The 12,114-nt window shown below is 38.7% G+C and overlaps 1 protein-coding gene across 1 annotated transcript in view; it reads left to right on the top strand.

Annotated features, from left to right (window-relative positions):
- Nucleotides 1-12,114, top strand: part of LOC122938981 (myosin VIIA and Rab interacting protein) — a 570,956-nt gene that overhangs the window by 60,409 nt on the left and 498,433 nt on the right. The window contains exon 2 of the mRNA XM_044294890.1: nucleotides 2,581-2,703. Within this exon, the coding sequence (XP_044150825.1) occupies nucleotides 2,594-2,703 (110 nt within the window). The 5' untranslated portion in view covers nucleotides 2,581-2,593. The remainder of the gene's footprint in view (nucleotides 1-2,580; nucleotides 2,704-12,114) is intronic.

Raw genomic sequence — 12,114 nt, 5'->3', positions numbered from 1 at the left:
TGGGCTCTGCACCCCATCTACAGATTCTTGTCTTTAAACACGTTTCAGTGCAACACACACATTCCACTTACTGTCACCAACATGCTTTTGACACATGAAAAATAGATTCCTTTTGTAAATTTATTGCATTAGTTATCTAGTATTGATCATAATTTACTGTCTCTATTATAGTCTAGTGCCGCAGGCTTCAGCGCTGAAATGGCGCCGCATTCTTTGTTGTCTTATTTACACATCTTGTTCTGATGATTTGCTTCCTATAAAAAGTTATCTTTACACAAAGCTTCGTTCAATGATCTGATGTCTGGTAGCGGCACATTTACGCTTTGCACCGATTTGTGACTTTACATGCTACAAACAATTTTCATTTATTATTGGATTGCACTATTTAAGGAGTTCTGCAGGATTTTTAAAGTGAATGATGGCTTGTCCTCAGGAACCCCATCAATTGGCAGTTCTACGGTAGCTCTGGTGCCGGAACTACATAGCTCCATCCAGTGTGTAACAGACATTGCTGGTTACTGCAGGTCAGCTGTCATTGAAGTGAATGGGAGCAGTGCTTCAGTAACCAGCTCCGTCCACTACACAATGAACAGCGCTGTGTAGTTCTGGTGTAGTTCAACTGGCTGCGCTGGAGATACTGCAGAACAGCTGATTGGCGAGGTTGTGGAGTGTCGGCTTCCCAGCCGATCTAATATTGATGGTATTTCCTCAATATAAAAATCATGGAAAACCACTTTAATTCAATGCACTATACTGCTACAATATATTTGTTCAGCAAACCTCCAAGGCCACGTTATGTGATCTGTTTGTTTTGGGATCAATTCTATAATAGAAAAGGTGAAATTGAAAAGTGAATGTTTTTTTTTTTTTTTTTTTGCAAATTTCTTCTGTATGTTGTTCCTCCTGTTAAAAAGATTGAAATCCTTAGGTAAAAGATTGCAGAGGATTGTGTACCGGACTTAAGGCCATTTCCAAAGTTGCTTGTGAATATATTGCTGGTTGACAAACATATTGACAGTTTCCAGTAGCAATCGATTGATCTGTATATACAGCTCAGAGCTAGTAATGTATTGCAAGACCTCTTTCACACATGGTCTCCATGGACTGTTCACATATCCATTGACTTTAATGTGCAGCTTCCCATAAAAGAAGTTCTTTATTAATTAGGAATAAAATCCAGACATCAATTATATGTACAGTGTGTACAGTCTACACGTTTTGCCCCCAAACATTTGGATCCTTCCTCATGACATGTTACTGTGTGTATGTACACATCAGTGGTTTTCCACGGACCATGTGTCCCTGGTGATACCATGGAAGCATGCCCTATTTTGTCTGTGATTACGGATCCTGCACACACATTATGGTTTATGGGTCCGTGAAAGTTACTTACACAACAGGGATGCCATCTGTGTTTGGTCCATGGTTTTCACAGATCGTTGCCAAAAGTTGCTCTGGAAACTAATTTTAACACGTGTGGATCTCGGACAGCGTCACTGATAAAACATGGACTGTGCCATCAATGACATACCATGGACATGAGAATGAGGCCTAACAGATTTAAGGAAACATTGAACCTACCATACTGTACATTCTTATAAATGTAAAAAAAATATATATATAATATCTTGGCAACTCTTACAAAACTCTTATAAAATATATAATATCAGGCAACTCTTACAAATGGAAGTCTGAGAGACAGGCACAGCAATTAGAGGATGTTACACTGAATCATGTGCTTGGAAAGATGCATAATTCTGATAAGGCAGAACAATGGACAAGGTCAGCGGAGACAATGAGTATGCAGATTAGGGATTAGTGATTTTTGTCTAAATAATGGCTCATAAGATTCCTCAAGTTTGGTGGTTGTTTCATGCCGGCAGAAGTAACTCCGGAAAAATTATTGTAGTCTGTTGTCTTTGATAAATATGGGTTGGAGAAACCTTTGTGCTCTGAAAGCTTGCTGTGTGATTTTTTTTTTCTGGTTAGCTAATGAAAGTATCACTCCCATAATACTTTTGTATTTATTAACACAAAAGTATTCAACATCACATAGAGTCATATGGAGGAACACCAGAGACCTCTTGCATCTCTTGGTTATCCCTATTATATTGTGACTGTGAGCCTTTAGTAAATTGATTGAGATAAAGAAAAAACTATGGTCAGCTTCTCCCCAATCTGAAATACGATGTTGGATTATATTATTGAAAATATAGTGCAAATATAATTACATTTGTTTCAGATTTAATGTCTCTAAATGGAACACCACATTTGTATTTTTTATGCTTTATTAACTTACTAGTTAGGAAAAAAGAAGTTGAAGGTGAGTTTTGTGCTTATTCAGAAATGAGACCATCATATAAAGCAGATCCATAATATACTTTCCTGTGTGCTGGAAACAAATAGTCACCGGCAGTTAAGCAATTTTTTTTGCAGACGCTAATGGATTTTATTGTGCGTTTACCTCAAATAAAATATGTATGATGTCTATAATTAGCAGAAACGCTTTGTATTTCTCCAGGTAAGGAGATTATGGTTGTAAATTTGATGTGATGCACAGATTCCTTTAATTGCTTTCAGGATTAAGAAAAACATGGGGAGGAAACTGGATCTTTCTGGTCTGACCGAAGAAGAAGCTGAACATGTCCTTCAGGTTGTCCAGCGAGATTTCAGTCTCAGGAAGAAAGAAGAAGAAAGGTTAAGGTAGGAAATTTTTTTCTGATGTCAAAGGTGTTGTGATGTGTGTCCAATTTTAAAATGTGAAATGTATGAAGGCAATTTTTCATCTAATGTACTGTTGAATCCCACGCACTCAGTATATTCTGATACAACTGGACAAATGTGTTGCAGCATTTAAAACATGTTAGTATGATGAATCACAGTATTGTTTTTTTCCATTAACAGTTTCACATAAATGGTCATTGAGTTTTGGTAAAACATTTGATATGTCATTTCTCTGAACTCCTGACAACTTACAGACACTCATTTAAGTCATATTTATCACAGTGCTGTTTCCCGTGACACCACGTTTCCATGTAGGCTTCTGTGGGTGTTTGTGAACAGTTACTTGTGACTTGTTTGCTCCTTTTTGGGGTTTTATGTAAATGTTACCGTTTACCTGGTTTGAGTGTCAGAACATTAGGTGGTCAGGTGTCCTAATTACTCAGTTATTTAGGCCTGTGGGTGGTCTGCCTGGGAGTTCAGTTTCCCTTCTGTCATCAGGAAAGCTGCGTGCAAGGTGCTTGCTATGGGTCTGCTGTGATCCTGTGTTGGTGTGGTATGAGTGGGTTCCAGTTTGACCCCTTTGGCATGTTGCCTGATCTTGCTCTTGCTGTTGTGAGCAGGATTTGTGTGCTCTACCATTATCTGACTTTCAGTCTATTCTGTTCTGATCCAGATCAGTGCATGTTTTACTTTGGCCATGACTTATGTGGTCAGCCTGATTTTTCATCAATGTCAAATATGTCTTTCTTTGTTTTATCTGTAAAGAATAAATCAAGGCAACTGGACGTACTGTAGATTTCTTGAAAACGTTTCACTCGTTCTTCCAACGAGCTTTCTCAATTCTGAGTGACTGTACAAAACTTCTGGGAATAAATATGTAACTGAATCAACATCTGGTAATTATACCCAGCATTGGGTCAAAGGTGTTGATTCCATTATCCTAATTGGAGTCAGTAGGTGATAAAGACTTCCCAGAAAAAAGTTTCAAGACAGCATTGTATGTCCTTTGTTTTGTCCTGTACTGTCACGCAGTGAACACCATGCTTCATGAGAGGATCTTGATCACCATGGGTTCCGTTTTATGCTTTTAGCCTGTATTTGATCTAGTTTGCTTTTGATCTTGGTTCATGTCTGATTTTTGTCTGATTTATGCTTAGGTTTCTGCTGTATAGTCATATGGACAGGACAGGTCCTGTATGTGCAAGGATTAGTTTCCTGCACTTAGCTAGCATTGGGACTGTCGACCAGTTGAAGGCAGTGGTTAGGCAATATCTTTAGCAGTGTCAAAAGAATTTAGACCCACAAAAAATGCAGATCGTATGCGGACAAAAAATGTTCCTTCGCATGAGCCCTAAAATTGAAACTAAGATACTCTGTAGCTAGGCTGAAACAGCCTTGTAGGACATAAACTGCTGAAATAAAGACTGAGTGAAATTATTATTATTATTTTTTAAATCCAAAATGAGTAAAATGCAATTGTAAAAAATTGCCCCTGAAGCTGTCCATAGCCTTTAAATGTGAAAGATTATCAAAAATAATAGAAATCAGATGATGGGCAAGTACTTTTCCATAGCATTGTGTATTACATGCTAATAATTTCTAAAAAAACAGGACATTTTTGTACTGTAGACATTTTCTTCTGTGTGAGAATTGAGGGCACATTTTGATATTAGTGACTTTTTGATGTGTGTCATTAGTTCAGTTTCATGTTATTTTTTTGCTCCTTATTGAACTTTCACTTCCTGACTATAATTCTTCCTTATTCAGAGCCCACATGAAAACGAGTTTTGACATGAATGCAAGTTGACATTAAAGTCATTGATGTAAAAACATTCTACAATGCAGTATGGAATGAATTGGGATAATCACAGTAGCTTCACTAAAATAAGGGTCATGAGACTCAGGGGCAAAAATGTAATGATCATTATACAAATAGGCCATTCAATTCTTACAATGTTGGCTCACGTGTATATAGGTTATTTGTGAGCATTATGGTAAATACTGTGTTTCCATAGAACATTATGACTCTTATACATTTTGCAATTAGGTTATGGTCAATTAGCAATCTACAATGATGTCTTGCAGTGCTTGAATCCTTAGGCTTTATTTAACTAGGTTAATATTGTTTTGTGCTTGTGTTGGGTGTCCTCCTGGTATTCCAGTTTTTATACATATTCTGAAAAGTTGCTGAGTGATCAACTGTCTCTCTAGGAAGCCTAGTATACATGTTAGTCTTATTATGGCCAGCACTTAGTCTATATACAGTAGAACTGAGGACAAGGTCCATTTATAGTCCATATATCAAAGACTGGAAAACCAAGACTCTCGTCAGTGCAGTTAAAAAGTTGTTATTAAAGGCGACTTCCAGTGAGGGAAAAATTGCTGGCAGTGGACTAATAGTGGATAAAAAAAATAATAATAATAATATGTACCAATACCTTGTTGCTCTAATTACAAAGCTGCTCGGGTCATCATTGACTTCTATTTTCTAGTCTTGTCGCAGGAAATGTCAATCACTACTTGAGGCGGGTTGCCACTCTGGCCATTGATTGAGTGACTTGGCTTTTACTGGCATTTCCTGTGACCAGGAAGTAGAGACCAGTAGTGACCCAGGCAGTGTCAGAACAGGAGCAGCAGAGGATCAGTGAGGTGAGTATTCGTTCAGATTTTTTTATCCCACTCTGAGCCCTCTGCCGCTAATTTTTTTTCCTACTTGAAAATCCCTTTAATCCAACAAATATTTATCCGATGACCTTCAGAAACCATGTACAACATATCAACTTCCTAGCCAAGTTTCAGTCCTTGTGGATATTGATCTTCTTATGTGGCATATATCATATTTGTGGTGTATTGATAGTGTATTTATTTCATTTTAGCCATGTACCATTTTTGGGCAATTTTTTGTTGTAGGTAATGTTTTAATTGTCCAAGGATAGAAAACAGATGTAGTTGCTCACCATTTCCCTGTATGCACACTTTTCTATTCAGTGTTGCTCCCAAGAAAACCACCAGGAAAACTGTGTCAGCTGAGTCAGAACTTGATAAAACTTTGAACCACAGTGATCTTTTGGCACATGCAACTCTACCTGTATCATCCGTCCTCGTGCCATGAGGATGGATGATACAATTTATCTTTATTTATTTTTTGATGCTGCTATGCATGTATGCTGTTTTTAATGTTGTCCCAATATAGGATAAAACTTGTGTGCGCTAGAGGATCACTGTGGATCAAAGTTTATCAATGTTTTATTAGTACAACAGTATAATATTTATCCATAGGGGTGTACAGCACAGTTTTACTGTATAATAGGGTATACTCACTTGTGGCACATATGTTGTATAAACTTTTGAGACTGTCTCTGTCTCATCCATCTTAATGGGCTTAAAAGGATCCATGTGCATGCTGCAGAAACCTCATTCAGATGTATGAAATACATTTTTAGGTTGCAGACATTTCTACAACAAACCTGTCAAACGTGAACACACTCCGATAGTTTGTTTCAAGACAGAATAAATGATAAAATGATTTTGTTAAATTATAATGTTCCGTATACCTACTGTACAAGCATACAGTAAATCAGTCATTTGTACTGTAAAAGGATAAGGGGAGACTTTTCTGTGGAGGGTTAAATTTATTAGTGCGCTCCAGTGGTTGGGGGATGCTGAGACAAGTATGACAGCATCATATCTCCATGAGTCATATACTGTAGAAGAGACCAAGAAACAGCTTTTGTTTTTGTAACCTTCTATCTAAACAGATAATTAGTCTACCATTTTCCAGCTATTCAGTAAATGCCATCATCCAGCCTACAAAGTGAATCTCCTAGCAAAAACAAGTGCAGCCAGAATTTTCCTTTCTTTAAAAATGATTTTTTTATGACGAAGAACTGACTTGTGACCAGTATCAGAGAGTCGAAGAGCAGAAGTTATTTTCTCAAGTGTGAATAAATGGCACAAGGTTTAGTAGTGCCAAGTAATGTTGTAAAATTGCAAGGATTTTCGTGTAATACACCTGAACAAAATGCACATTTAGAGGCAGATCTGAGACAAAGTTGTTATCTTGGTGGACATCAGAACACATGATTTTTTTTTTTTTTTCCCAATACATTATTTTTGAGGCCCAATATTTTGTGCTGATTAATTTCATAATATATTTGTATAATGGAGCTGTGTCTTTTTGATTCGATAAATGCTATACTCCTTGGCGCATGCAGCCAACACTAGCGGGAGCTTACAGCAAATTGTAAACTTTGACAGCCTCAATAAGAACTGTGTTAAATCTACGTGCAGTAAGTTTCCTTTAGTGGCGTAGGCATATCTGCTATGAAAGTGTCAAGGTATGCGGTTCAGTTGGTGCTTCCCTTCCCACAATAGCTGTCTATCCATTTGTCTACCTACATATTTAAAGGGGTATTCCAGTAAATAACAAGTTATCCACAGGCTAGGTGACAGTTGTTCAATTGCTGGGGTCTGACCAATAAGATGCCTACTGATCAGGAGAATGGTGGGTTCTCTGTCCATCCCATACGAATGGAACAGTGGTCAAGCATGTGCACTCCACAGAATACATGATTGACTCCATTGATATGGGAGACATGGTAGCCACATTCTTCTGATCAACAGGGGTCCTATAAGCTCTATTCACTATGCTTTTGTGTATACATCTGAAGGAGAAGAATGTTGAAAAAAAGGTATGACTTGTACCAGTCAGATGTATGCCAAAATGATATTATAGGCTATCGATGCATTCAAAAGTTAGTTATGTAAGTAATATTAGGAGAAGAATTCATTATTTTACATAGAGCATGTTATATTAAAAATATCTTGTCAGAGGTGTGGAATTATAGAAACAGTTAAGTGGATTGTGCTACACTGCTTCCATTGCTTCCATACAAGTGATTATGAGTACAGTGAGCAACTTTGTTTCCATAACTTATAAGATGCGGAAACAGTGTAGACTGCTTTGGTATGTAACAGTGTAGCACATATCATCATCTCCACCACCTTTGGGTGCCACATCCAAGCAGGATGCAGTCTTGGGAACTCTAAGTATAGCGTATGTTCCTGGGATCTACATCTGTCAACCATCTATCGGACATTTATTTAATATCCCTGTTATACCATTAGTCTGCACGCGCCGCCTATCTACTCCCACAGGTATGGACTACAGCGTGCCTACCTGTTATCTCCTACTGCTTCTCCTTCAGTTAGGGGGCTGCTGTGCTGTCAACTCCACACAGGCTGAGGCCTGTCTGGGCATGTGCATGCACTCCCTCTGGTTCTTAAATTGCCAGCACAAGCACCTTAAAGGGATTATCTGGGAAATTATAATGATGACCTGTCCTTAGGATAGGTCATCGTTATACATCAGCAGTTGTCTGAGTCCCGATACCACTGCTGAACAACTGTTTCAGCAAGCTACAACGCTAACCGGAGCTCTGGTGAGTGCTGCAGCCTCCCGGCAGGTTACCGAGCACAGCACTGTGCAATGTATAGCTGTGTTAGTATAACTACTCTGCCCCATTGTTTTGAATGGGGCAGAGCTGCAACTATATCATATAACTGATGTACAGTGATGTCACTGGCCTAGGAAGAGGCCACATCGCTCACTGAGTGCCCTGTCTCTTTTAACAACTGAGTCACAAGTTGGACCCCTGCTGATCTGATATTGATTACCTGTCCTGAGGATAGTTCATCAATATCTTTTCCTGGATAAACCCTTTAATTTCCCCCCAGCCTATGTGCCAGGGTATTTAAGGCACTTTTCCCACTCTAGTTGTCTAGTGTCCTGCAAAGGTCTTGTTTGCCTGCCCTTGTACCGATCTCTGCTTGTTTCCAGATTTGACCCTTGACACTGAGTTGCCTGCTCTGACCCCTGGACTGATTACTGGATTGCACAGACTGTGCCTGCCCAGACCTTGGTTTGTCCCTGACTATGGTTTTGCTTGATCCCTTGGTGCTCTGCACTAGTGTCTCTTGATGCCCATGGGTCAGCTGTCACTGAACAGAGACTACTACATGAGTTAGTGGCCCTACAGTGTAGCTTAGATCCCTGTATAGGGGTTAAAGGGCTCTCAGGATAACACCCTTAGGAGTAGCCAAAAGCCAGATCTGTTCAGTGGCACAACGTTTCCATATCTGCTTCCATAAGAATTTATTTATATGGGGAGGACAATGACAAACAAAGAACCAAATAGGGGCCCATTTAATACTGTAGCTCACTAGAGGGTTCTGGAAAGCTTAATGACCAGTATGATGCAGTCTCTAATTACTTCATTTAATTTACATTTACAGTATGCAGCCTTTGTCTTCAATGTAAACCCAATTAGATATATCCACTCACGTAAGGAGACTGTCCACAGAGAAACTGTCAGCAGACTTTCTGTAAGACATGAACTTGAATATGGAGGATGTTTGCCAAATAGCATCTACAGTAAACTGAGATTGTCAGATTATACATTGTGCTCATTAAAAAGGTTTATCAATGTTTTCATCAATAACACTCATACACACAAAAAAATCTGTGTGTGCTAATACTCAGAAATCAGAAAATCAATATGCTGCAGGCTCCTGTGCTGCCAAATTAATTACATAATCCTAGCACAATTCATAGCTCTGTCAGCCTGTGGAAGAGGGTTAAAAGGATTAGAGAAGTCTGGAAATCATACACTTACTCTAAAGCTTTCTACCCTACAAGGATGCAGCCAAGAAAATGATGTATTACTTTTTAATTTCTAAATTTTACCATTCATTTCTTATATTTATTTTATTATTTACGGTAACTTAATATGCATTAGTTAATAAATGCACGTTAAAAGGAAATCCTGTAAAATGTTCATAAAGAGTTAAAGGGGTTGTCCAAGTTATATTTATTGATGACCTATCCTCAGGATAGGTCATCAATATCAGATCGGAGGGAGTCCGACACCCGGCACCCTCTCCGATCAGCTGTTTGAAGAGGAGACTCGCACGGTGTCAGCGCTGCCTCCTCTTCACTGTTTACCTTCTAGCCATTGCATCTGCAGTGGTGAGCAGGTGTAATTACACCCAAGCCTTCCTATTGAAATGAATGGGAAGGCTTGGGTGTAATTACACCTGCTCACCACTGCAGATGCAACGGCTAGAAGGTAAACAGTGAAGAGGAGGCAGCGCTGACACCGTGCGAGTCTCCTCTTCAAACAGCTGATCGGAGGGGGTGCCGGGTGTCGGACCCCCTCCGATCTGATATTGATGACCTATCCTGAGGATAGGTCATCAATTAATATAACTTGGACAACCCATTTAATGGACACTATGCACTAAGCACTCTGTCCTGAAACAGGCTGGATTTGTTAGCTGCACAGTGCATCGGGAAACAAGCCCTTTCAGCATTGTTCTGACCAGCTGTTGACTGGGCTTCCTTTTAGACGCACCAACATCTCATGGATGACATCATAATTTAATTCTTTGTATGGACACTTTTCACTAAGTGCACAGATTCAGTTTACATCCTAATGCACATAAAGCCTGTATTACACCAGGTGATTGTCAGTCCAAGCCAGGGTGGATTTGATTTAAATCAAAATGATTTAAATCACGATTTAAATCACTAGTCAGTAAGGCTTGATTTAAATCATAGTTTTCTACATAAATACTAATTCTTGCTGGTATAACCTATAATATGCAAGTAGATGAAGATTTTTAGACTAACAACTTTTCATATTAGTTTGATTAGGTTGATTCTGCATTCATAAGTTTGTAGAAGTTAGGATTAAGGTATTGCTGTGAAGAAGAAGCATGTGATCTCTGCTGAGTCAAATTCAGTTTTGAGAACGGCAAAAGTAAACCAAGCATCTGTTATAATATATCTTGTAGGCAGAGAAACTGCCCAATAATCTTTCAAAAACCTCTGGAAGAGCATGACATTGTGAATGGATTAATGGAATTTATTTACCCAAAAAAATTACACATATAGAAACATAGAAACATTGAATGTGTCAGCAGATAAGAACCATTTGGCCCATCTCGATTAAAATGTTACCTTTATTTTTCAGTGCAGATAAAAGCCAGTTACAGTCAAGTCTACATGTTTTGGATCAGAGACAATAGCGATCCTTCCTCATGACTTGAGGAAGGATCGCTATTGTCTCTGATCTGAAAAATGTAGACTGGACTGTAACTGGCTTTTATCTGCACTGAAAAATAAAGGTAACATTTTAATCGAGCTGGACCCTTTTCTCTTTTTACTCTAGTAACGCCGTGGTTCTTGGCATGGTTTGTGCTCGGTGTGACAGGGTTTGAGCACGCCTGCATTTCTTCTCATTTGGCCCATCTAGTCTGCCCAATATACTGAATACTATGAATAGCCCCTGGCCCTATCTTATATGAAGGATGGCCTTATGCCTATCCCATGCATGCTTAAACTCCTTCACTGTATTTGCAGCTACCACTTCTGTAGGAAGGCTATTCCATGCATCCACTGCTCTCTCAGTAAAGTAATACTTCCTGATATTACTTTTAAACCTTTGCCCCTCTAATTTAAAACTGTGTCCTCTTGTAGCAGTTTTTCATCTTTTAAACATTCTCTCCTCTTTTACCTTGTTGATTCCCTTTATGTATTTAAAAGTTTCTATCATATCCCTCTTTCTACTGGTAATGCCTCTCCATATACACCCAAGCATTCTGCTAGCATTCCCTGCTGCTCTATGACATTGTCTGCCTACCTTTAAGTCTTCTGAAATAATGACCCCTAAATCCCCTTCCTCAGATACTGAGGTTAGGACTGTATCACTGATTTTATATTCTGCTCTTGGGTTTTTACGCCACCCAGGTGCATTATCTTGCACTTATCAACATTACATTTTAGTTGCCAGATTTTTGACCATTCCTTTAGTTTATCTAAATCCTTTTTCCATTTGGTGGATCCCTCCAGGAACATCAACCCTGTTACAAATTGTTGTGTCATCAGCAAAAAGACACACCTTACCATCGAGGCCTTCTGCAATTTTGCTGATAAAGATATTAAACAATATGGGTCCCAGAACAGATCCCTGAGGTACCCCACTGGTAACAAGACCATGGTCTGAATATACTCCATTGACTACAACCCTCTGTTGCCTGTCCCTCAGCCACTGCCTCATCCATTCAACAATATGGGAGTCCACGTACAGCCTTATTCTACATAATTAAAAAACTAATCTTTATTTCATGATGGACTAACCTTTGGATGGTAATATATTTTCCTCAAAAAGCATTTGATATATATAAAAAAATCAGATTTAAATAAAAAAAAATCAGATTTATTTTTAATCATTGATTTTTATCCACCCTGGTCCAAGCATAAGTAGGTTGGTATCAGTCAATGTATACAGTATATTATGTATATTGGGAGTATATTGGGTAGTCATTGGG

Source organism: Bufo gargarizans, chromosome 5 (assembly GCF_014858855.1).
Source record: "Bufo gargarizans isolate SCDJY-AF-19 chromosome 5, ASM1485885v1, whole genome shotgun sequence".
In the NCBI taxonomy this organism is placed as follows: domain Eukaryota; kingdom Metazoa; phylum Chordata; class Amphibia; order Anura; family Bufonidae; genus Bufo; species Bufo gargarizans.
The sequence above is the reverse complement of the archived record's forward strand: the minus strand, read 5'-3'. Positions and strand labels throughout refer to the sequence as shown.